We start from the raw sequence: 25,825 nt of genomic DNA, 5'->3' as shown, positions 1-25,825 counted from the left end.
TTCGTATTATAGCCATTTTAAAGAGTGTAATAATTGCACTATAGTTTTGATTTGCATTTTCCTAGTGCCTGATGATGTTGAGCATATTTGCTTATGAGCCATTCATATATCTTTGGTGACATGTCTATTCAAGTCTTTTCCCTATTTCTTTTTTTTTTTAATTTTTTAATGTTTATTTATTTTTGAGAGAGAGCGAGGGAGACACAGAATCCAAAACAGGCTCCAGGCTCTGAGGTGTCAACACAGAGCCCAATGTGGGGCTTGAACTCACAAACCATGAGATCATGACCTGAGCCAAAGTTGGACACTTAACTGACTGAGCCACCCAGGGACCCCTCCTGTTCCTTTTTTAATTGGGTTGGTTTCTTCATGAGTTACGAAAGTTCTTTGCATATTGTTCGCCTGGAAATGTCTTTATTTCCCCCTAATTTTTTTCATGATAGTTTTGCTGGATATAGTATTCCTCTTTGACCTTTTTAAATTATTATTCTCTCATTACTTTGAATATCTTATTCCACTGCCTTCAGTTACTATTTCTGATGAAGTGCCAGGCATTAGTCATCACATTGTTGTTATCCTCTATACAATGAGTCTGTTCTGTTGCTGCTTCAGGATTTCCCCTTTGTCTTTTGCTTTCAACACTTAAACTGTGATGTGTCTCTTACAACTTCTGGACTTTGGGTTACAGTTCGAAAGGATCTCTCCTTATTTCCATGTTATGTACACATTTTTATCATGTTTATGACTTACTTTTTTACTTTTACATCTCTGATCCTCTTGATCCTCTGATATATAATTTGAGCTATTGAATGAATTTGACCTTTTTCCAAATAACTACCCTGTCATTGCAACTCCATTTTTAAATAGTCATTACTGATAAAGAAACAGTGCAGTATCTTGAATGGGAGCCATTCTAAGGACAAAAAGAATTATGGAGAACATTTCAGATTTTCTTTTGTTATATCACAGTTCTATCAACATCGTTATTTTGAAAGTATTTCCTTTAGGGGCACCAGGGTGGCTCAGTTGGTTAAGCCTCTGACTCCTGGTTTCGATTCAGGTGGCTTGTGAGTTCGAGCTAAAGTCAGGCTCTATGCTGACAGCACAGGAATTCTCTCTCTCTCTCTCTCTCTCTCTCTCTCTCTCTGCCTGTCTCCTGCTCACCCGCTTGCTCTCAAAACAAATAAACTTTAAGAAAAATAATAAATATGGGCAACTGGGTGGCACAGTCGGTTAAGCTTCCGACTCTTGATCTTGACTCAGATCATGATCTCAGTTTGTGAGTTCAAGCCCCACATCGGGGTCTGCACTGATGTTGCAGAGCCTGCTTGGGATTCTCTTTGACCTTTCCCCGCTTCTGCTCTCTCTCTCTCTCTCAAAATAAAAAAATAAACTTTAAAAAGAAAAAAAGAAAAATAATATAAAATATAAAAAAGCATTCCCTTTATGTTGTAGGTGACAATAAGTAATTATAAAGTTGGAATTTAATAAATTGAGAGAACAATGCTCTAAGGTCAGATTTAATTTGAAAATTATGAATAGGAATACAAGAATTCTTTTCCTACCTCTGTTCACCAAAAGCACCTAAAAGCAGTGTCAGCCCAAGAGTACGGAGTTTGTGTTCTCTAATGTCCTTTCCAAACAACAGGAGTCCAGGCTTTTTGGAGAAGTGACTGATGCTGCATCTGGAATAGAGAAAGAATAAAATGAACCTACAAGAAAAAGCCAAAAGTAACTAACATCATCATCATTCAAGGTAGTTTTTAAAACAACTGATTCGGTTACAGAGTGGTGATTGCAGAGGCAAACGTGCTGCTTTTCCGATGGGATCAATACTAGAGTGGAACCACATAGTCCCACTGCATAAGGAAAGAAATGTCCCAGTTAACGGCTGTATAAGGAACGTCAGCATTAGGGGGAAAAAAACGTTGTTTTGGGCTTTTTGTTTTTCATAAGTCAAATAATGGTCTGAGGGAAAAGTCTCAATTACTCTTAAAATCAACCCCTTGGCAACGAGCGACATCACACAGACGACGAGCCATCCTTACGTAGGAGACCGAAATGCATGCTGGGAGCACCGCCGCACCCCCATCCTTCCGCGAGTCCTTCCCCTGAACGACATTTCCCAGAAGTCTGTGAGGCACAGCGCTTCGGGCCGCGCAGAGTTGCATGCCGGGGAAGTGGGCCGCCGCGCTTCAAGCTCTGCGTATTCCCGGGCTGCTGGACTACATTTCCCAGAGGCCCGGTGCACCGCCCCCTCTCTCAAGTCGGAACGCCGCGAAGTGCCTGCTGGGAGAGGCTCGCTAGGTCTAGCATCGTCTCTGCTTCGCATCCCGCGGACGCGGTTCGGAGTTAACCTCGCGCCTTGCGCCCCCTCCCGCCCCCTCCGGATTTCCAGTGGGTCGTGGGGCCCCGAGCGGTGAGTGGGTGGCCTCCCGGGAGAGGAGCGGCGCGGGGGACGGCGTGGGAGGGCGGTGGGGAAGGCATCCCGGGCTCGGAGGCCCGAAGCGGAGCCTGGGCCTGCGGGAGATGCTGCGGGGAGAAGTGCGGGAGCGTCGGGGGGGAGGGGGGTGCCAGGGGCCGGGTCCCCGGGGCCGCGGTGCGCGCGAGGGGGCAGGCCCCAGCTCGGAGGCTGTGACGCACTTCGCGGGAGTGGGGCGGGGAGGGGGGGCGGCGGGACCGCGATTGCGCGACTGGGCTCCGCAGGGGTGGAGGGGCCCGGCTGGAGCTGCGTGCCTGTCACGGGTGCTTTCGCGCCACGGCGGGGGCGGCAGGGGGTCGGATGGGCCACCGTGCCTGTCACGGGTGCCTTCGTGCGGCGGGTAGCAGGGAGGCGGAGGGGCGGGTCTGGAGTGTTACGGTGCCTTCGCGCAGCCGCGGGGGTGGCGGGGCCAAGGTGCGTGTCGTGACGGCATGTGCGGTGGCGAGGCTGGGATTAGTAGGGGACAGTGCAACCTGTAGCTTTGCTGTCGCTGCTCCAACCGGAGCACGTTCCAACCAGGGGTGGAGGGGGGAGGAAAGGCAGTGGTCACAGAGGGAGATGAGAGCCCGAACCCTGCCGCGAAAGTGACCGACAGGAAGGGCGCAGACGTAGCATGAGATGACTGTTTTAGAACGAAGTATTGACTTTACGGGCTACCAGAGTAACAGGACCGAAGGGCCTCGGGAATGAGATTCCTTCTTTGGAGGGGAGAGGTCCCTGACTTGGGAGATGGGGCTGCTTCATATGTCAGAACCCCAGTGACTCCAGCCTGGTCCCCGGGAATCTCCGAAATACTCAGATCCCAGTTCCCTCTCATTTCTGATTGGGTTTAGATAGGATGTGTGGGCTTGGAGGGTGTTTCCTGATAAGTTTGTGCTCCAAAAAGGCCCTAGTGTCTCCTTCTCTTTCCCCCAGGCCAGCGGTCGTCCAGAAAAAGCATCCTGAGGAGGAAGACGGCTTGTTACACACCTTAAAGTCAAGGTTCAGATGAGTTACCCGTTTTATTCTGTCAATGACTTGTGCTTATAGGACTTCAGAATATCTGCTTTCCTTGGCCTGAAATGTTCTCCCTGATAGGGACTTAACCTCAGTCATTCTTGCCCAAGAGGTGTGATGGGGTCAGGCAGGTGTATGCACACAACACAGAACAGAAGACTGCAGTGGAGAGGTTCCCTGTGGTGCTTCATTTTAGACGGTGCTTTGGTCAGGACGATCTGACTTGTAAGGTGGAATCAAGCACTACACTTGGTCGGTCTTTAACCCCAGGCCTGACTTCCAGAGCAAAACAAGAACAGAGAAGTTTTGAGGGTTTGGGCCAGCGAATGACAAAGTTACCAGCTTTGTGATGCTCTTAAAAGTGGGGCTTGAGGGCGCCTGGGTGGCGCAGTCGGTTAAGCGTCCGACTTCAGCCAGGTCACGATCTCGCGGTCCGTGAGTTCGAGCCCCGCGTCAGGCTCTGGGCTGATGGCTCGGAGCCTGGAGCCTGTTTCCCATTCTGTGTCTCCCTCTCTCTCTGCCCCTCCCCCGTTCATGCTCTGTCTCTCTCTGTCCCAAAAAATAAATAAAAAACATTGAAAAAAAAAAAAATTTAATAAAAAAAAAAAAAAAAAAAGTGGGGCTTGAACAAAGGTCTTTTCATCAAAGGCAGGGACTTTTTTTCCAGGAAGCAATAAGTAGAGATTTGTTGTATTATCCCCATCTTGTTGGGGGTCTGGACAGCCTCCGTTTGTTTTCCTGGGTTTCACTTGCCTCTCTGTCTGAACTGTAAGAAGCAACATAGTTTGACGTTGTGTGTGAGTTCTGGGTCTAGAGCAGGGTTTCGCAGATGTTTTCCGTGAAAGGTCACGTATTAAATAGTTCATGTTTTGTGGGCTACAGGTTGCATATTCTGCATGTTAATTTTTAAAATGGTTTGAGATTTGCAGAAAAATTGCAAAGATAGTATGAGAATGCCCAGGTCTCCCGACCATTAACAACGTACGTTAGGGTGGGATATTAATTCACAGTTGATGAGCCAGGCTTGATATGTTATCATTAACTGAAATCTGTGCTTTATTCAGATTTCCTTAGTTTTTACGTAATGTTCTTCATCTGTTCCAGGATGCCATCCAGGAGATCTCATTACATTTCACTGTCATGTGCCCTTAAGCTCCTCTTGGCTGAGACAGTTTCTCAGACTTCCCTTGTTTCTGATGACCTTGACAGTTTTGAGAGGTACAGGTACTTGGTAGGATGCCCCTCTCTCGGAACCTGATGCTTTTCTCACGATTGGACTGGGTGTATGGTTTTGGGGGTGGAAGGTCACACTGCTTTCATCTTGTCATGGCAAGAATACATCACAATTTCTGATGGCTGAGTTTGAACTTGATCATCTGGTTGAGATAGTTGGTCAGTTTTGTCCACTGTGAAGTTGTTCCTTTGTTTCCAAAAACCTTGTCTCCCTAAGTGACAGCCTTGTGTTTCAGGACCCCAGTTACTAGATCCCAGTGACTCTGACCCTGCCTCAGTGGTCAGGTCTTTCTCTCTTATCACCCCCTCACTTACTTGTAAGGACCCTTGCATTACGTTGGGCCCACCTGGCAAAATTCAGGGTACCTCCCTGTGTTGAGGTCAGGTGAGGAGCAACTCCCAAGTCCACCTGGACCTTAGCTCCCCTCTGCTCTGTAATGTAACATATTCACGGGCTCCAGGGCAAGGATGTGGATGGACATCTTGGGGAGACCGTTTTCCTGCCTGTCACAGGCCTGTCCACCCAGCGTTCCCCTGATGACTGCAATATACCCACTCCCCCATGACTATGGTCTTTCTCTTTGTTGATTTTTTTTTTAATTTGGGACTCTTATGTTTCTTATCATGGGATTAATTCAGGCCTGCCGCAAAAGCTTCAGTTCCCTAAGGAGCCCGTAAAGAAGAAACTCGAAATTACCCATAACTGTACCATCCAGAGCTAATTGCTGTTGATTTTTTGGTATGTATGTGCCCAGCCCTTCCCTTCCTGTCTGTGCATACATGTGTGGTTTTTGTCCTCAGAGTCCTGGATCCTGCTAAGTGATAACGTAAGTGAGCCATAGACTCTCCAGATGTTAGTTTATAGAGGCATCCAAGTCAGCCGTGGGTCCCATTGTACCTGTGTGCATGTGGAGAGAAGTGTTCCAGTGATCCTCATCTTGCTTAGGAAAAAAATCTCTCACATATTTACACCTTCAAGGATTAGAAAGGCATCATTTAAAATTAATCCCATGAACAAATTATCAACACAGACAGGCTTTCAAAATTGGATTTTGTAAGATTTGAATTTTCCTTTCACAGAACGTGACTATAAGCACGGACTTACTACAGATACGAGCTGTACTCTAACATTTGCACGGGCAGATACATGAGAAAGGTGTAAGGTGACAGAAATCTCCCCTGACAATGGAGTACGAGGTCCAGCCACGTGCTGTCAGTTTGACACCTTCTCAGGTTAGATTCTGAGCTGGATTTTCCATGCAGACTCTGGTCTGTCCCTCATTTTCTCCTTGTGTGTCTCAGAATGTTTTTTTGCTGATGATTTAAAAGAATTTCATTTCCCAAGAGGCTCTGAAAATTGTTAGCATGGATTATATAGAAACAGGTTTGAGAAGCACCTTTCAGTAGAAGAAAGGAAAAGGCACGCTTGAGTTTCTTTCATAAAAACAGTGTGATGTGACTGATTTTCAATCATAACTGCTAACTTGTATTAAGTAACTGTTAATATTATTGTGTTTTATATAGATTATCTTAATAGTTGCTGCAGTCCTACCTGCCCGATACTGTTTTTACCCCCGTCTTACCCATGGGGGAACAGACAGTGGGAGGTTAGTAACTGTCAGAGCTCGGATTCACATCCTAAAAGACCACAGGGCCTTATTCTTAATTTCACCAAGACCTCTTCTCCCAAATTACACATATTGATTTAAACCTGTTTTCTTCACGTAGTAACTTACCTTAAATTTTTTTCTTAAGGAATATAAGTCAGTATCATTGTTAGTAAATGTATTATATGCCATTATAACAGACCATAATTTATTTCATCTGTCCTCTACCATGAGATATTTCTATTTCTTTCTTTTATTTTTTTTCCATCTTTTAAAACAATTCTCTGGAAAATCTGAATAAAATTGATGGATTACATCTGTATCAATGTCCTGATTGTTACATTGTCCTATAGTTTTGTGATGTGTTACCATTGGGGTCAGCTGGGTAAAGGGTACACAGGTTCCCTCTGTATTATTTCTTGCAACTGCATGTGAGTCGACAATTATCTCAAAACATTTTTAAAGCCGTCCCATTTTTAAAAAGTCCTCAACATTCTTGTACACATATTTGTACACCTCTTTCTGTTTCCTTGGGATAAGTGTTCCCAAAAGAGGAATTTTGCACCAAAATCCTATCTTTGTTAAGTGCCTACAAGGGGCCTGACCCTGTGGTGTGAGCACTGGGAACGAGCGATGACTGAGCACATCGTTACCTGCACGTTGCCCATAACCCGGCCCAAAAGGGAGACTGAATGGAAGCCCTGGGCAGCCTGCAGTCAGGGTCTGTGGAGACTCATAGGTGACGTGCTCCGAAAGGTGATGGGAAGGAGAGAATCATTCTCATGGTTGTCAGGTCGTGACCAGATAACTGAATGCACAGGCTGTGTGTGGAGTAAAATGGAATTTGCTACCCGAGTTTTAGACCTTACAAGTCGTCCGTAATGACGTCTGATGCAAAGTGAAGACTGACAGGGTCAGGTGGTTTAGCATCTGTGCACAGGACACCGTGGCTGGAAGGCCAAGTTCAGAAGTCCAGTTCAGCCTTCCAGCGAGACAGCTGTCAGTGTCTGCAGAGCACCCCTTGGAATTCTCATCCTGTTTCTAGTCGGTGCCCCAACATGTGTGGGCATGGGGATACACCAAAGAGCTGGTTTACGTATTAGGAAGTGAAAGGAAACAAAAGTCAGTGCGTAAAATAATGCAGAGATCATGTATTCTGAGCTTTTTTTCCCACCATGTCAAAAGGAGACTTTAAAAAAGAAGTTTCTCTGTTGTTTGAGAGTCCAACGGCCATTTAATGAATTTTTTTTTTATTTTTTAAAGTTTGTTTATTTTTGAGAGAGAGTGTGAGCAGGGGAGGGGAGGAGAGAGAGGGAGACACAGAATCTGAAGCAGGCTTCAGGCTCTGAGCTGTCACTACAGAGCCCAGTGTGGGGCTCGAACCCACGAACCGCACAAGTTCATAACCTGAGCTGAAGTTGGACACTTAACCAACTGTGCCACCCAGGTGCCCTGCCATTTAATGAACTTAAAAGAAACGCACACACATATATACATCCAACCAGCACCTGCTGTTACACACCAAGTGAGGTGTACTTAAGAAAATCAAGATCATGGGGCGCCCGGGTGGTTCAGTTGGTTAAGTGTCCGACTTCAGCTCAGGTCATAATCTCACGGTTTGTGGGTTTGAGCCCTGCATCGGGCTTTGTGCTGACAGCTCAGAGCCTGGAGGCTGCTTCGGATTCTGTGTCTCCCTCTCTCTCTCTGCCCCTCCTGCTCACGCTCTTGTGTCTCTCTCAAAAATAACCAAACATTAAAAGAAGAAGGAGAAAATCAAGATCAGACGGGTTTCAGGTCACCAGGACCACCAGCAGGTTCTGTGGTTCTGAGTGGACTCACAGGATTCAACAGGCAGTCCTGCTCGTGGCCAGGGTTTATCCGGTGACAGGGCACACACCACAGTCAGCCGAGGGACAGGCGCATGGGACAATGTCGGGAGGAATCCAGGCACACACTTCCAAGAGCGCCTTCCCAGTGCAGTGACCCAGGACATGCTTAATCCCCCAGCTTGAGTGACAGCAGCACATGTGAAGTGTCGTCCACCAGGAAAGCTCATCAGGGCCCAGTCACAGAGGCACCGTCTGCCTGGTACATCCCAGAATTGCAGACCCCCAGAGGAAAGCAAGGGTTCCGTATAAACCACATGGTTTCTACAGTTTAAGAGCAGTGAGCCACCTTGTCAGGGAGTGGCGGGGACCCTCCGGAAGTCCAGCCAAGGGCCAAGAAATTTCAAACCTGCTCTGTTAGCTCTTTTCTGCATAAGGGATGCATAACTTAACAGGCATTTTCTTTCTGTTTCTCTGTGTTTCCTGTTTCTATTGATGTGTTACGGTTATTCTGTGTCTGTGTGTATCTGTATACACATACATATGTTCATATATAAAATACTGCAACTGTATTATTCTGTTCTGGTAGACTGATTTTTCTGCTGCCAATATCTCCGAAGTAGTCATGTCTTTTAAGGGTTTCTCCCAACTTAGCATTTCATGAACATTTACTCTTTTACATTGTACTTGATGCCGTCAGCTTTTCTGGACTCAGTGCTGAACATGGTGACATTTCCTTCACTGTGTCCACCTGCCTTGTCTTGACCCTCCTCACCCCATCTAGAGGCCAGAACAGATTTGAGGGCACGGGATCCACACAGGGTTACCTTCAGCCCTGACACCAACTAACTCCAAGTTCAGGACTTTCCCGAAATGACTTTCAGGTTCAATAAATCAGGACTAGAAGCATTCCTAGGATTCACTGAGAACTGTTCTCATAGTTACAGTTAATTACAGGGGAAGGATGCAGATTAACAAGCTTCCAGTGTCCAGTGTCCTCTCCCCATGGAGTTAGGACTGGATTCCCTGTCACAGGGACGTAGGACAATATGCATAGAGTATTGCCAAACGCCCAGAGTTTTCACAGGCCTGGTTGGTTGACTGAATGATTGATCATCCAGGCATGATTGACTAATTGTCTCCATGCTAATCTCATTATCAGATCATGACCCAAAGCACCCACCCCGAATCACCTGGGTTGGCCTTTCTTGTGTAGCCAGTTCCTGCCCTAAGACTAGTTGGGTATAACCAGAGGCACCAAAACAAAGACATTCTCATCAGGTGTGATGTAGGTCACCTCTTGGAAGTTGAGGGCAGGGGCACCTGGGTGGCTCAGTAGGTTGAACACCCGACTCTTAATTTCACTCAGGTCATGATCCCAGGGTCGTGGGTTCGAGCTCTGAGTTGGGCTCTGTGATGAGCATTGAGCTTGCTTAAGATACTTTCTCTCACTCTGCCCCCCTCCCCAGCTCTTGTCCTCTCTCACGGTTTAAAAAAAAAAAAAAAAAAGTTGAGAGCAAAAGACAAAGAAGAATGAGATGTTGCCATTTGCAACAAAATAGATGCACCTAAAGAGTATTAAGTGAAGTAAGAGAAAGATAAATACCATATGATTTCACTTATATGTGGAATCTAAATAAAACAAATGAACAAACTAAAACAGAAACAAACCCATAAATGCAGAACACCCAACAAGCATGGTTGCTGGAAGGGAGGGGAGGGGGGAGGGGCAGAATGGGTGAAGGGGGGCGGCGGGGGGGGGAGGTCAGGCCTCCAGCCCTGGAGAGAGTCACAGGGATGAGAGGGACAGCAGTCAGCGGCATTGTAACAAGTGTAACAGGGCCGCTACACTTGTGTGCACAGCGTGAGATACAGACTTGCGTGTTCCTGACACTAACACAACACTGTCCGTGCGCTGCAGTTGAAAAAACGATGTTGAGGGCCGCCTGGCTGTCTCAGTCATTGGAGCGTGCGACTCTTGATCTGGGCGTCGTTGAGTTCATACCCACGTTGTGGGTAGAGATTACTTAAAAAAATAAAAATTTATAAAGTAAAAGAGTTATATTGAGAAATGACAGCTGAGAGTAGGTCTGACTTCAAGGCAAAACCATAACTACAAGCCGCTCTAATGTGTGTGTGCAGCTGGGTTTCCGGGGGTTTCGGGGAGAGCGATTTCCCTTTTTGTGCAGACTCCTGTATCCTCTCCGGATGTGTCATGTTGACACGTGCATATTGTGGGAGAGGAATGCGGGGGCGGGGGTTGGAAACAAAGACAGAGGAGCAGGAAGGTTGTATGTCGGCATTTGGGGACCAAGGCGCACTTACTTTAATGCCTCTTTTTTTCTCGTATATCTCTGGCTTCTCTGGATTTTGTGTCTTTGGTAAAAGAAACCCCAAGAGGACTGATCAGTTCTTGATTCTAAAACTATGGCCCACGTAAGTATGTTTTTCTCTCTCTTTCTTGAAATATGTGGATATTTTTATGAGTTATCCTGAAGCCTCCTGCCCGACTGAGGCCCCTGTAATTGCCCCCCCACCACCACCACCACCTCGGGTCTTCTGTTCTGGTGAACGACAATGCCACACAGCCCTGTGCCCCCGCATGGCTAATGCTCACTTCACCCCCAAGCCAGTGATTTGTGTCTACTGTGTGCTCACGTTTTTGTCAGGAGTAACGGGGGAGCAGCGGAGGAGGAAAGTCCCTTGCAAGAAATACTTGGGCCACGTCTGTTGTTTGAGGAGTTGGAGGTGGCAGTCCCATGTGACCACATGCAAAAACTAAAATTCTCCCCATTCTCCACTGGTCTTTTTTCAGGCCGAAAAAAGGGAACGTTCACGTTGTCTGGTCAGTGTCACTGTGCGGTGAGAGCTCGAGCTCCAGGAGGCTTTTGGGGGTCGGATAGGGCTGTGCTTAGGGCCTGAGAGGCCCCTGGTGTTACCAGGGGACCCAGGAGATGCATTGTGTTGTCATGGAGACCTGCCAGACCCACACTCCCATCCACGTGATTCTGCACCAGTCTCCTAAGTCAGGAACGGGGAAAAGGCGGGGGTGGTGGGTGGCGACGGGTAAGAAGGTCACCCAGTACAGAAGTCCCGGATGATCATCTACTCCCAGAATTGGGGAAAACCCCAGATGTCTGGTTGTACCTAGGTGTACAGCTGCAGTAAATTTAATCTGTTCCCACGAGGGAATAAGAAAATGCTGCTCATTACGTAGGAAGACTGCTTAAAGTCTTAGCAAATGATGAGCATGAGGCTGGAGAACATTCAGACACATGAGCCCTAGTTTCGAAGGTAAAAGAGCTCACATTTCGGAAACAAAACCCTAGGCATTTTCCTTCCCTTGGAGGATGGAAAGGGTGCCCCAGGAATCCACACTTGCTGAGGTGCTATGGGGCAGGCACTCAGGAGGAGCCCCAGGATTGACAGGATTGACAGGATTGGAGTAAGGAGGCATCCCACAGGCCGTGGGGTTTTCTCTTCAGCCTCCCGGCCCTGCTGCGGTCACAGCCCCCACCGCGTCCTGTCTGTGTCCAGCCCGACCCAGCACAGAGCCCTTTCTGGCCTGTCTTTCATCTTGAGCCTGTGCTCTCTCATCTCATCAGGAACGTGTGGGTCTGTGTTCTCAGGGTCTGGTGACGTTCTCAGATGTAGCCATCGACTTCTCGCAGGAGGAGTGGGCGTGCCTGGACTCCTCGCAGAGGGACCTGTACTGGGACGTGATGCTGGAGAACTACAGCAACCTGGTGTCCCTGGGTGAGCCGCCTGCCCCCCGGAGCATCGGGACTGCCTTCCAAGGACCTAGCCAACTTCCTTCTTCCCCTTCCCAAGGAGTGTCCTGAGCTCAGCCACATCTAAAATGGGCTGTCAGCGATCGTCCCACCTTTGGGACATCCTGTCCTTAGTGACCAAAGTGAATTTAGATTCTGGAATATTTATTTCACAGCCATCTTGATATTACGGTAGTATGTTACCGCCCAAACCACTGTGGATGGACTGTGCTACTCTGGGGACCCACCTCCTGGGAAAACTGCTCCGCACAGCAACTTCATGTTCCTGGTAAACCAGCGTCTGTGTCTGACATACAGGCAGACCGAGTGAACAGCATTCCTGTAAAACCAAAGCGAGCACTTTCCATTTGCTGCACGTTGTTACCTGCAGTGAGGCTGAAAGTTACCATTCCTGAATCCTGAGTTAAATATTGGATGACCGTGTCCTGTAAACGTCTCAGGACATGTCTTGTTTTTCTGTTGGAAAACAGTAGCCGTAGTGTTAGTGGCTGATCCTGTGCCCACTGTGTACCCGGCGTTGTTGTGAGCACTGTGTGTACAAACACACTTCATCTCGTCCCCACCAGCTTATGGTGTCGGCACGATTGCCGTATCTGATCTGTAGGCGAGAATACTTGGGCATAGGGTGACTAGGTCAGACAGGGAGGCAGAAGCAAGAATCAAACCCTAGAGTTGTGGCCTGGGTCCACACTGTCACCCCCCCTGTTGTACTTGCCTCCAGGGGTGAGGCCCTTGGGAGTTTAAAATAAGATCTTCCTGTCTGGCTGCCTGTTTGTTCTTTGATCATTTCTCTTTTCTGAAGTCTGACCACTTTGACTTGCAGCTTGTCAGAAATTTCGCTAAGTCTCCATCAAAACATTTTTGAGCTTCTAATTTGTTTCTTAAGTCCCACATCACGTGCATTTCTTTTTTCGGAAGCAGGGCCTTTCATTTCTAAGGCAGATGTGACTTGCTGCTTTTGGGAGCAGGGGAGAGAGCCTGGGTTGAGAGGGGGGTATGTGTGCAGAGGACAGTGACAGCCGGTCCGCCTGGGACGTGCCATCGAGGCAGCGAGCAGGTGTGCCCCTGGGCATTTGGGAAGCTCGCTGCAAAGGCCCAAGGCCTGTGGGGAAGAAGTCACCACCAGGAACCTGATCTCCACCCCATCCCCCCTACCCATTCTCCTCTACTTCACCCCACTTCTCGTGTCGTGGATGCTGCTGGTCTGCGGACCAGCCTCCAGTAGCAGGGGCGTAGACTGCGTGATCCCGTGCCCTTTGTCGTTCGTGCAGCTTGGCTGGATTCCTAGCTTTGAGGGCTTTTCTCCTTTTCCTTTTGTCTAATTTTCACTAATACCTCTTCCCGGGTGTGGTTATGTTCTAACATCACAAGACGTTGTCTGGTCATGGCTCTTTTTGTGCCTTTAGCTGTCACTGACACTCGGTGCCTAGACCCACTTTTGCAGAGGGATTCAAAATGGTAATCTTCTAGGGACGCCTGCGTGGCTCAGTTGGTTAAGTGTCCGACTCTTGGTTTTGGCTCAGGTCATGATCTCGCAGTTCGTGAGTTCGAGCCCCACGTCAGGCTTTGCATTGGTGGTGAGGGGTCTGCTTGGGATTCTCTCTCTCTTTCTCTCTCTCTCTCTCTCCTCTCTCTCCTCTCTCTGCCCCTCCCCCACTCACGCTGTCTGTCTCTCTCAAAATGAGCTTTAAAAAATACATTTTAGGGGCGCCTGGGTGGCTCGGTCGGTTAAGAGGCCGACTTCGGCTCAGGTCACGATCTCGCGGTCCGTGAGTTCGAGCCCCGCGTCGGGCTCTGTGCTGACAGCTCAGAGCCTGGAGCCTGTTTTGGATTCTGTGTCTCCTTCTCTCTCTGCCCCTCCTCTGTTCATGCTCTGTCTCTCCCTGTCTCAAAAGTAAATAAACGTTAAAAAAAAATGTTTTTTTTAAATAAAAAATACATTTTAAAAAATGGTGATCTCTTATCACCACTTCTTTGTTTGTTCACTGCACTATTTTAAAGAGAAACTGCTCCATCTACTACTTGGTTATGTAATGACACCATTTGTACCTGATAAAGATTGTTCTTTAAAGAAAAAATTACCAGTTCCTACAGTAAAGGGCTGCTTTGTTAGCATGCTTCCAGTTGATCATTTAACACTTTGTAGCATCGTTGTGACCTCAGGAAGTTGAACATGTCCAGGATTTTGCAGCCCCTTGGAGTTAACATCGTACGGATGGTCAGATCCTCCTGAACATTCCTTTATACGCGTTTACCAGGTTTCTTACAGTGAATCCTACACATTGTCTCTTTTATTGCCTTCGATGTTGGGTCTTTATGTCCAGAACTACTTTTCATTATATGACTGACACTACATAATTTCAGAATATTTTATACCCAGCTACCCAAACTGTATATTCTTGTTTTTTACATTAGTGGTGTATTTGACTTTCCTGCATTTTCCAGGTATGTCATTACATTATCTGCAGATTTGTTCTTTATCATCTTTATTTTTGAGATCTGCCCCTCCGATTTCTTTCTGCTTAATTGCGTCAGCTCATAGGAAATAGTGGGGCGTCTAACAGACAGCTCCTTTTTCTTGTCTGACTTTAGCAGGAATGTGTGCGTCTCTAGTGTTTCCTCATTAAGTATTATGGTCCCAGAAGTGGACTCTATATTCTAACAAGAGCCCTTAGGGGATTCATGTTTGTTCTCCTAGAGAAGTTTTATTTCTCTTAGACAAGGTTTTTGGTTTGTGGTTAGTTTTGTGTTTTCATTCTCCTTAGAAGGAAACAAAATATGTTTATTTTTTTTCCCCCAGATTTGGAGTCACCATATGGGACCAAGAGTTTACCTACAGAAAAGGGCATTTACGAAATAAATTTATCCAGATGGAACTCAAATGGAAAAAGTAAATCCCTGGGCCTTAACTGGATGTGTGAAGGTGAGTTTGAAAGATCACAGGGCCCTCAGCAGGGCTGTTTGAATCAAGTGGTAACCAACCATGAGAAAACGCCCACTTGTAGAGAAAATACCTCTGGTAGAGCACACCAGAGACCTCATGCTAGGGAGAATTCCTATGAATGTAAGGAATGTGGGAAGGCCTTCAGTCGTGGCTACCAGCTCACTCAGCATCAGAAGATTCACACGGGGGAGAAACCCTACGAATGTAAAGAATGCAAAAAGGCCTTTCGTTGGGGCAATCAACTCACGCAACACCAGAAAATCCACACGGGGGAGAAACCCTATGAATGTAAGGACTGCGGGAAGGCCTTCCGCTGGGGCTCGAGCCTGGTCATTCATAAGAGGATCCACACGGGCGAGAAGCCCTACGAGTGTAAGGACTGCGGGAAGGCCTTTAGACGTGGTGACGAGCTCACCCAGCATCAGAGGTTTCACACGGGGGAGAAGGACTACGAGTGCAAAGACTGCGGGAAGACCTTCAGCCGTGTGTATAAACTGATCCAGCACAAGCGAATTCACAGCGGCGAGAAGCCCTACGAGTGTAAGGACTGCGGGAAGGCCTTCATCTGCGGCTCGAGCCTCGTCCAGCACAAGAGGATCCACACTGGCGAGAAGCCCTACGAGTGCCAGGAGTGCGGGAAGGCCTTCACGCGAGTCAACTACCTCACTCAGCATCAGAAGATCCACACTGGTGAGAAACCACACGAGTGCAAGGAGTGCGGGAAGGCCTTCCGCTGGGGCTCGAGCCTCGTGAAGCACGAGAGGATTCACACGGGTGAGAAGCCTTACAAGTGCACAGAATGTGGGAAGGCCTTCAACTGTGGCTACCACCTCACGCAGCACGAGCGGATCCACACGGGCGAGACGCCTTACAAATGTAGGGAGTGCGGGAAGGCCTTCATCTACGGGTCGAGCCTTGTGAAACATGAGAGGATTCACACAGGGGAGAAGCCCTACGAATGTAAAGAGTGCGGGAAGGCCTTCAGTCACGGCCATCAGCTTACGCAGCATCAGAAGATTCACACGGGTGAGAAGCCCTTTGAAGGTAAGGAGTGTGGGAAGGGGTGTCACCATGTGAACCATCTTCGAGAACATGAGAGAATTCACACTGCTGGAAAACCTCTTGAACACAAAGAACATGCAGAAACTTCCATCCCACATTCCTTCCTTCCACAACACAAGGAAAGCCCATGATACGATTTAACACGAGAAAGCCTTCACCAGACACCCTTCTGCTCACAGGACCTCAGAGGAGTCACGCTTGAGGCAGATTTGGAGAATGGAGAAATCACTTTTTCTTAGTGATCACCGTATACCCCGTGTAGACTTTTTTTTTTTTTTTTTTTTAACTGAATTGGTTAGTGCAGTGAGTGGATAGAAGCCTCCTAGTACCACTCGATGTCTGTCTCATTTCAGACTTGTTCTGGGGAATAACTCCGCCAGTGTAACCTATGCGGGAGAGCCTCCCGCCATGGTACACTCCCTCCCCGTTATCGTCACCATCCCACCGCTTTACTCCCTGTGATTCACTGGGGAAGTGACCTGGTACCCCCTGTGCGTTATGTGTGGAATGGGGATAATTACACCTAATACTGCTGTTGTGGTGACTGCGTCTGGTACTTGTAAACTCTTTGAAAGTGTATCTGGAATATCACATAAGCTCAATAAATATTAGCTGTTGTTGTTCTTACCATCATTACCATGGGTGTTGCTCTTAGTGAATTCTTACAGGAAGACCCCCTTCCCTGTGGGTACAGCGGGTTTAGAAAAGACTCAGACTTCTAGAAGAAAATACAGTAATCTAGAGATTACTGCCACGGCCTTGGGGTGGACAGCGTTTCTTGGTACACAAAAGATGCTCATTGTGAAATAAAAAGTTTACATGTTGGATCTTGTTGAAAGTTGTTTGTCAGGTGAAACCATGAAGCCAGCAAAAACAGCAGGAAGAAGGCACTTCCTGTCCATGCACCTGGTAAAGGACTCACACAGAAAACCAAATCCCGGGGCGCCTGGGTGGCGCAGTCGGTTAAGCGTCCGACTTCAGCCAGGTCACGATCTCGCGGTCCGTGAGTTCGAGCCCCGCGTCAGGCTCTGGGCTGATGGCTCGGAGCCTGGAGCCTGTTTCCGATTCTGTGTCCCCCTCTCTCTCTGCCCCTCCCCCGTTCATGCTCTGTCTCTCTCTGTCCCAAAAATAAATAAAAAACGTTGAAAAAAAAAATTTAAAAAAAAAGAAAACCAAATCCCCCAAGTCAGTAACAAATTGGTGGGAAAGGCGGGGAGGGAGACTTAAATAAGTGACAGAGATCATCAAATGGCCGGTGAGCCAGTGAAATGGGTTCGATGTCTTTTCTCACCAAGGAAATAAGAACACTACCTGCGATTTCACCGGATCACTAGAATAGCTACCATTAGAATCACGTGTGAGCCTGGCACTTTGTTGAATCGTCACACATGACCTGTTCGGGAAGGAATATGGGACCAGCACGTGAGATCTTGGGGGTCCCAACAGCAGGAGCAAGGAGGTGGTGCTCAAGGGGGGTGGCGAGTGGACTTGCCCTGGGGGGAGGCTCTGGGACCCTCCATCCAGTCCTGGGAGAATGAAGGGAGCAGTTGGAGTCAGGAGTCCTAGGGAGAAGGGAGAGGTCGTCTTGTGGGAAGGACTAGAGCCCACAGGAGTGAGTTTGAGAAGCTGGGGGAGGAATGGCTAGTGCTCAGACAGGTCCTGGGAGACTGAAGCCTTCAAGAGCTAGAAGACTTGAATGCCTGTGGGTCTGGCCTTGGTACGGGGGGTGGTAGTGTGGTTAGAGCACAGAGGAGCGTCCTACAAGGGCAACAGAGGATCCAGATTCTGGGGTCAACGTAGGGCTTAATGTTTGGTTTACCTCCGGGTTGGGGTGTAGTATTCACAGAATACAGATGTCTGCAGACTGCAGGTGTGGGTGGGTGCTGTCCTGCATGAAGGGAAGTGGGGGCAGGGATAGAGCAAGGCCACCCAGGCACCCCCACAGTTTCAACTTCAGAAATCTTCAAACTCTGCTTTGGACTGTTTTCAAGAGTGTGGTCTCCCAGTGGTTGCCACCCTGGCATCAGAGTGGTTCTGACAAGTTCGTTCTTGCCGCCCATGAAAGCATCAATGCATAATCCTTGCTTCAGGCTCAGTTTTTGGGAGAATAGGGTTTAAGGCATCTTGATGCAGTTCTGTCACATCACTACTCATTTGCTTCTGGTGCATATCCAAAACTGAAATTTCTACGGAAGGTTTTTTTTTTTTTTTTTTTTTTTAATTTTTAATGTTTATTTATTAGAGAGAGAGTGTAAGCAGGGGAGGAGCTGAGAGAGGGAGACACAGAATCCAAAGCAGGCTCCAGGCTTTGAGCTGTCAGCACAGAGACTGACATGGGGCTTGAACATGAACCGTAAGATCATGACCTGAGCCGAAGTCATACACTTAACTTGGCTGAGCCACCCAGGCACCCCTCTACTGAAGGTTTACTGACTTATCGTCTGTGTTCTCCATCAGAGTGTGAGTTCTTGAATCCTGTGACCTTTTGCTTGCTTACCTCTGAATCCTGACCCTTTTTTTAAAAACAATTTTTTTAATGTTTGTGTATTTTTGAGAGAGAAAGAGATAGAGCGTGAGCAGGGGAGAGTTAGAAAAAAGGAAACACAGAAACCGAAGCAGGCTCCAGGCTCCGAGCAGTCAGCACAGAGCCTGACTCAGGGCCCAAAACCCATGGACTGTGAGATCATGACCTCAGCCAAAGTCGGACGCTTAACCAACTGAGCCACCCGGGTGCCCCTGAATCCTGACCCTTTTGAACAGTAGGCACCATGTACGTTGTAGGCAGTCAAGAAATGTCCGTTGAACATCTGAATTTTATTGAGCCTCAATAACACATTAATCAATGATCCCCTTCTCAAATATATAAGCATAAGACACACTTTATCATTAAGGATATGTCTAAAGAGCTGTTGCAAGGGTTCACAAGATCTCGACGGGGTGGAATGATATAAAGTGCTAAAAGAAAAGGCTGCAAACCAAGAATTCTTTATCCATCAAAACTGTCCTTTAAAAACTAGACAGGGGGCGCCTGGGTGGCGCAGTCGGTTAAGCGTCCGACTTCAGCCAGGTCACGATCTCGCAGTCTGTGAGTTCGAGCCCCGCGTCAGGCTCTGGGCTGATGGCTCGGAGCCTGGAGCCTGTTTCCGATTCTGTGTCTCCCTCTCTCTCTGCCCCTCCCCCGTTCATGCTCTGTCTCTCTCTGTCCCAAAAATAAATAAAAAAACATTGAAAAAAAATTTTTTTTAAAAATAAAAAAAAAAAATAAAAACTAGACAGAAGTGAGGACACTCCCAGATAAAAGACCAAGGAGTTGCTTGTTAACAGACCTGCCCTACAAGAAATGCCAAAGGAGCGCCTGGGGTGACTCGGTCAAGCATCCGACTTCCGTTCAGGTCATGATCTCACGGTTCGTGGGTTCTAGCCCCGCATCGGGCTCTGTGTTGATAGCTCGGAGCCTGGAGCCTGCTTCAGATTCTGTGTCTCCCTCTCTCTCTGCCCCTCCCCCACTCACGTTCTGTATCTCAAAAATAAATAAACATTAAAATTTTTGAAAAATGCTAAAGGGAGTCCTTCAGGTTGACATGAAATGGCACACGGCAGCAATTTGAAGGCATGTAAAGAAACTGTAACTACACAGGTAAATATTTGTAATCCCTCTGATTTCCTGCATGATTTAAAGGATAAATGCATCAGAAATGATGTCTCTGTTAATGGGCACAAAAGTAAACCTGTAACTGACAGTGATAGGAGCACGGTGTCTGTTACTGAATCTAAGTTGGCATCAGCTCAAACTAGATTGTTACAAATTTAGAATGTCGGCTAAAATCCCCATGGTAACCATTAAGAAAATATCTTTATAAATATATACATAAAAAGAGGGGCGCCTGGATGGTTCAGTCGGTTAAGCAGCCGACTTCGGCTCAGGTCATGATCTCACAGTTCGTGGATTCAAGCCCCGCATCGGGTTCTGTGCTGACAGCGTGGAGTCTGTTTGGGAGTCTCCACCCTGTCCCCTACTCTCTCTCTCTCTCTCAAAATAAACATTTAAAAATATTAAAAACACAAAAAACAAAAAGGAAACTGGGGGCACCTGAGTGGCTCAGTTGGTTTAGCATCCTACTCTTGACTTTGGCTATTGTCATGATCTCATGGCTCATGAGTTCGAGCCCCGCGTCAGGCTCTGTGCTGACAGCTCAGAGCCTGGAGCCTGCTTTGGATTCTGTGTCTCCCTCTCTCTCTGCCCCTCCCCCACTTACACTCTGTCACTCTCTCTCAAAAAAAAACCACATTAAAACATTTTTTAAAAACTCACCGTATTAACTTCGCTGTTCATTTTCTTGACTTCCATCCTCACAATGGTCATATTCTTCACTCTACTGCTTACCCCACAGACAATCCTGTACTTGGCTCTTATCTACATCTTCAGCATCCACAATCTCAATTTCAAGTATTCCCTTCAGCACAGCGGTCTTGACTTTTAGTTCCACCCAAATGTACCCACATATCCACCATTACTTCCCATGCCGCCCCGCCTCTGGCAATGCAATTCTCTTCAGTTCACAACTTTTCCTCACCAACCCTACCACGTAAGAGTATGACCGAAAACGTAAAGAAAAATGACCACTTACACAAGCTGATAAGTCAACTATACCTCAATAAAGCTGGCGGGAAAATAAAAATGATCAGTTCTCTTGGATATTATGAAATGATGTACCTCACCTGATACTACTCTCTTTCTTAGAGTCTCCATCGCCTGATGTTAAAACAGCTATGCCAGCTTCCTGTTACCACTTGCACGATGTGTCTATTCTCTTCCTTTTTTTTTTTTTATTTTTTATTTTTTTTTTTTTTAAATTTTTTTTTTTCAACGTTTTTTATTTATTTTTGGGACAGAGAGAGACAAAGCATGAACGGGGCAGGGGCAGAGAGAGAGGGAGACACAGAATCGGAAACAGGCTCCAGGCTCCGAGCCATCAGCCCAGAGCCCGACGCGGGGCTCGAACTCACGGACCGCGAGATCGTGACCTGGCTGAAGTCGGACACTTAACCGACTGCGCCACCCAGGCGCCCCATTCCTTTTTTTTTTTTTAATGTTTTTATTTTTTCTTAATGTTTATTTAGCTCAGAGAGAGAGAGAGACAAAGTGCAGACAGGGGAGGGGCAGAGAGAGGGGGACACAGAATCTGAAACAGGCTCCAGGCTCTGAGCTGTCAGCACAGAGCCGAACTGTGAGATCATGACCTGAGCCGAAGTCACTTAACCGACTGAACCACTCAGGCAAGCCTGATGTTTATTTTTGAGAGGGAGAGCGAGCACAAGCAGGGGAGGGGCAGAGAGAGAGAGAGGGACAGAGGATCTGAAGTGGGCTCTGTGCTGACAGTAGCTAGTCTGATATGGGGCTCAAACCCATGAACCGTGAGATCATGTGCTGAGCCAAAGTCAGATGCTCAACTAACTGAGCCGCTCAGGCGCCCCTCTTCCCTTCCTTTTATTTCTAGTCTGTGCCCTAATATTTATTTATTTATTTATTTTTATTATTATTATTTTGAGAGAGAGAGAGAGAGAGGGTGAGCAGGGGAGGGACAGAGAGAGAGGGAGACGCAGAGTCTGAAGCAGGGTCCAGGCTCTGAGCTGTCAGCACAGAGCACAAAGGGGGGGCTCGAACCCATGAACCATGAGGTCATGACCTGAACCAAAATCGGACGCTTAACCGACTAAACCACCTAGGTGCCCCTAAGAGCCTGTCACTCTTGATCACAGGGTTGTAGGTTGAAGCCTCACACTGGGTGGAGATTACTTAAAAAAAATAATTTTCTTTTTTAATGTTTAGGGAGAGAGAACAGGGGAGAGGGGCAGAGGGAGAGGGAGAGAAAGAGAATCTTAAGCAGGCTCCACTCTCAGCACAGAGCCTGACTTGGGGCTCAATCCCAAGATCCTTGCTTGGATCATGACCTGAGCCTAAATCAAGAGTCAGACACTCAACGGACCGAGCCAACCAGGGGCCCCCCAAAGAAATATTATTCAGCCTTTAAAAGACTGAATTTTGGTACATGCTGCAACACAGATGAATGTGGAAGACATTATGGTAACTGAGATATGTCGATCACAAAGACAGATGTATGATTCCACTTCTATGAAGTACCTGGAGTCCTCAAATTCATGGAGACAGAAAGTAGAATGGGCTGGCCGTGGGATAGAGGGAGGGGGAGGAGGAGGTGTTTAATGGGGGCAGAGTTTCATCTTGCAAGATGAAGAGTTACACAACGTACAAATAAAATATGGTTTGGGCGCCTGGGTGGCTCAGTCGGTTAAGCATCCAACTTTAGCTCAGGTCATGATCTCCGCTCGTGGGTTCGAGCCCCACGTTGAGCTCTGTGCTGACAGCTCAGAGCCTGGAGCCTGTTTCAGGTTCTGTGTCTCCCTCTCTCTCTGCCCCTCCCCCATTCATGCTCTCTGTCTCGGAAATAAATAAACATTAAAAAAAAAATTGGGGGGGGGGGGCGCCAGGGTGGCTCAGTCGGTTGGGCGTCTGACTTCGGCTTAGGTCATGATCTCGCAGTCCGTGAGTTCGAGCCCCGCGTCGGGCTCTGTGCTGACAGCTCAGAGCCTGGAGCCTGTTTCAGATTCTGTGTCTCCCTCTCTCTCTGCCCCTCCCCTGTTCATGCTCTGTCTCTCTCTGTCTCAAAAAATAAATAAACGTTAAAAAATTAAAAAAAAATTTTTTTATCGTACAGATGGGTCACTCAGATAAAATTTATCTCTGCTAATAATCTTTACTCTGGAAACACTCTCCAATTTAGATTCTTCTATGTAATTAAGGGAGGGGTGAAAGTTCCTCTTGAGCCTTCAGGGTCTTAACTGCTTTCAACTTAAAGTAACCTGCATGCCAACAGTGCCTATTCTGGGGGCACCTTTCCTCAACCCTTCAATATCTTTCTAAGATTTTTTTTTTTAACGTTTATTTATTTGGAGAGAGAACATGAGCAGGGGCAGAGGGAGAGAGAGAGAATCCCAAGCAGGCTCCACACTGTCAGCACAGAGCCGGGCATAGGGCTCAATCCCACAAACCGTGAGACCATGACCTGAGCTGAAAACAATAGTCGGACACTTAACCAACTGAGCCATCCAGGTGCCTTTATTTCTAAGATTTTTAAATATTCGAATCCATTTGATCACCAAGGACCCAGAGAAGTAGGAGCTGTATAACACGGGACCCCACTCACAGCCCTTCCTCCCCCCATCTTCTTAGGCTCCTTGACTTGCCAGTCTGCACACGCCTGGGACAGTTGGGAGCGGGGGACCCCCAAGCCGAGCTGGGACCCAACCAGAAGCAGGGGAGCTCTGATATCTGTTAATCCACACAGACATGGCATTTAACAAGCAAGCATCATGCACTCGCCCCGCCTAGCACATGGGGATGGGAGAAGATACAGATGACTATGAATTCATCCTGTTCTTCAAGGAGCTCAGCTGGCTGGGCCAGCGGAGCAAGCAGCCACGAGAGGCAACGTGATGCAAGACAGAAGAAGCACCATTCCTTCACGGGAGAGTCCCAGATGAGGGAAGGGGCCTGGTGCAGGACTGACGGAACAGGTTAGGACATGCATCAAACACCCGACGTGCTGAAACGCCGGGTACAATCCACCAATAATGGGACTGAAATGCAGTACTCTTTCACTGACTTTCAAAAACCCATCCGCCCAAGATGGAGCGAAGTGGCTTAAGCTCTTGAGCAGACTTTTGGTTGGTTGTGTGGAAACCAACTCAGACCCCCAGGGTTGACATTAAGATTATTTTTAAAACTTTTTTTTTTATTATTAAAGGTTTATATAAATATTTTTGAGTGAGAACCCAAGCGGGGCAAAGGGAAAGACAGAGGGAGACAGAGAATCCCAAGCAGGCTCCGCGCTGCTCAAACTCATGAACCAGAGCTGAAACCAAGAGTCCAACGCTTAACCAACGGAGCCACCCAGGCATCCTGAATATGAAGATTATTTTATTTTATTTTTTAATTTTTTTTAACGTTTATTTATTTTTGAGACAGAGACAGAGCATGAACCGGGGAGGGGCAGAGAGAGAGGGAGACACAGAATCGGAAGCAGGCTCCAAGCTCTGAGCCATCAACCCAGAGCCCGACCTGGGGCTCGAACTCATGGACCGTGAGATCGTGACCTGAGCTGAAGTCAGACGCTCAACCGACTGAGCCACCCAGGCGCCCTGAAGATTATTTTAAAGGGAAGTCATTTGAGACCCAACTGATGCACAAAGGAGTCTTCTTGGCTCTTCCCTTAAGCGACTCAAAGCAGAATATTCTACAGTATAAGGATGCAACAAACTCCCTCTTCAGGGAAGAGCTGTTCCCAAGCAGAAGGAAAGTAAACTTACTATTCTAATTCCCTGACGATGGAAAGACCGCTCATGCCTGCACAGGCAAACACTATCACAAAGTTTCTTATCTCCTGTTTGTTCTCTTAAAAACCTATTCACCTATGGGCGTCTGGGTGGCTCAGTGGGTTAAGCCTCTGACTTTGGCTTAGGTCATGATCTCACGGTTCCATTAGTGAGTTCGAGACTCGCATTGGGCTCTGTGCTGACAGCTCAGAGCCTGAAGCCTGTTTCGGATTCCGTGTCTCACTCTCTTTCTCTCTGCCGCTCCTCTGCTCATGCTCTGTCTCTCTCTCTCTCTCAAAAATTAAAAAAAAATAAAAATTAAAAAATGCGCGAGTGACCTTCGGATGGGGCATTCTATTCGATGGCACTTTTACCGTCTGGGGTCTTCTAACTTTGTATGGGTGCACCTGCCCCACTCTTGTTCTCTCCTGCGGCCCAATTCAAAAGCTTTAATGGGATGTCTTAAGGACTCAGCAGGCCGTATCCTGGAAAGCGTTCTCTCGTGTTCCGGAAGGTGGCGCTGTAGCTCCAGCTGCGGTCTCTCCCAGCCGACGCTCGGTCGCATCTCCGAGCGCGCTCCGGGTCCCCGGGACCCGCTGCTGCGCGCTCGTAGGCGCTCAGAGCTGGGAGAGGTTTGGGATTGGCGCAAAGTCTCTCCCTTCCAAGGCCCCAGAAATCTGTATCTGCCGTCTCTCCCAGGATCCCTCCTCCCCTGGTAGGGGAGGTCCCACCGTGCGCCGCGGCGTCCTGCGCTCCGAATGGCCGGGCGCCCCCCGTGCCGCTCTCCTTTCCCCGCGCGCGAGGGCACTGCCGCCGAGTCCCTCCCGGAAACCTGCGCTCGTGCAGATTCTCGCTGCTGGCGACTCTGCCCTGGTCTGCACTCTCCTGGCTTCCCCAACACTTGCTGGCTCCGCAGGTGCCCGTCACCTCATGCGCAGGTGCGCAGGCCTCCTTCCGGATCGCGCAGCACCCACGGGGGCGCCTCCGTTCCTGGACGGGTGTCTAACCCGTTGTTAAGGGGGGTAAAAAGGAGGCTTTTCCTTCGCTGCTGTGATGCCGAGGTCACTCCCTCTTTTGTCTCCGTCTTTTGCTCATTTTTGTACCGATTTATCTCTTTTCGTAGTGATTTACAAGAACTCTTCATATGCCGTTGCCTGTATCTTTCCCCACGCTGTGGACTGCCTTTCCCCTTTGTCAATGGTGTTTCGCTTTTTTAAAGAACAGTGGTCCTTAATATTAATATAATTTAATTTGTGTATCTTCACTATTAAGAATTTTTTGGCCTTTTTAATAAATCTTAGCTTACTCCTAGATCGCAAAAAATATGTCCTTGTATGTTGTCTTCTAAAACCCTACTGTTGTGCCTTCTGATTTTAGGTCTGTAAATCATTTGAATTTGCTTTTTGTGGATGAGGAAAGAGAGAGTCAAGATCCATTTGTTATGCCATAAAGTGTGGCAACGGGTGATTTTTCGTTCTGTTGCTCTGGGTTTT

General features: G+C 47.7%; 1 protein-coding gene across 4 annotated transcripts; it reads left to right on the top strand.

The window, feature by feature from the left end:
• Positions 1-2,297: 2,297 nt before the first annotated feature.
• ZNF331 (zinc finger protein 331) lies at positions 2,298-16,577 on the top strand. Of its 4 annotated transcripts, XM_058708276.1 has the most exons (7): positions 2,298-2,419; positions 3,398-3,839; positions 4,096-4,702; positions 5,351-5,450; positions 10,533-10,580; positions 11,774-11,900; positions 14,736-16,577. In XM_058708276.1, the coding sequence occupies exons 5-7, from the start codon at positions 10,572-10,574 to the stop codon at positions 16,070-16,072; spliced, it is 1,473 nt and encodes a 490-aa protein (XP_058564259.1). In that variant the 5' UTR covers positions 2,298-2,419; positions 3,398-3,839; positions 4,096-4,702; positions 5,351-5,450; positions 10,533-10,571; the 3' UTR covers positions 16,073-16,577. The 4 variants fall into 4 exon arrangements, with proteins under 4 accessions (XP_058564259.1, XP_058564260.1, XP_058564261.1 ...); XM_058708277.1 differs by lacking the exon at positions 4,096-4,702 and having other exon boundaries at positions 3,398-3,463; XM_058708278.1 differs by lacking the exons at positions 4,096-4,702; positions 5,351-5,450 and having other exon boundaries at positions 3,398-3,463.
• Positions 16,578-25,825: the final 9,248 nt, after the last annotated feature.

The sequence above is a fragment of the Neofelis nebulosa genome, chromosome 17 (assembly GCF_028018385.1).
Source record: "Neofelis nebulosa isolate mNeoNeb1 chromosome 17, mNeoNeb1.pri, whole genome shotgun sequence".
Lineage (NCBI taxonomy): Eukaryota > Metazoa > Chordata > Mammalia > Carnivora > Felidae > Neofelis > Neofelis nebulosa.
This window is presented reverse-complemented; position numbering and strand designations above follow the sequence as displayed.

What these genes read in the sequence shown, in the direction of transcription:
- ZNF331 (XM_058708278.1), top strand. An exon ending in CAGCAACCTGGTGTCCCTGG is followed by an intron (nt 11,901 to 14,735) that starts GTGAGCCGCCTG and finishes TTTTTCCCCCAG; the next exon opens with ATTTGGAGTCACCATATGGG.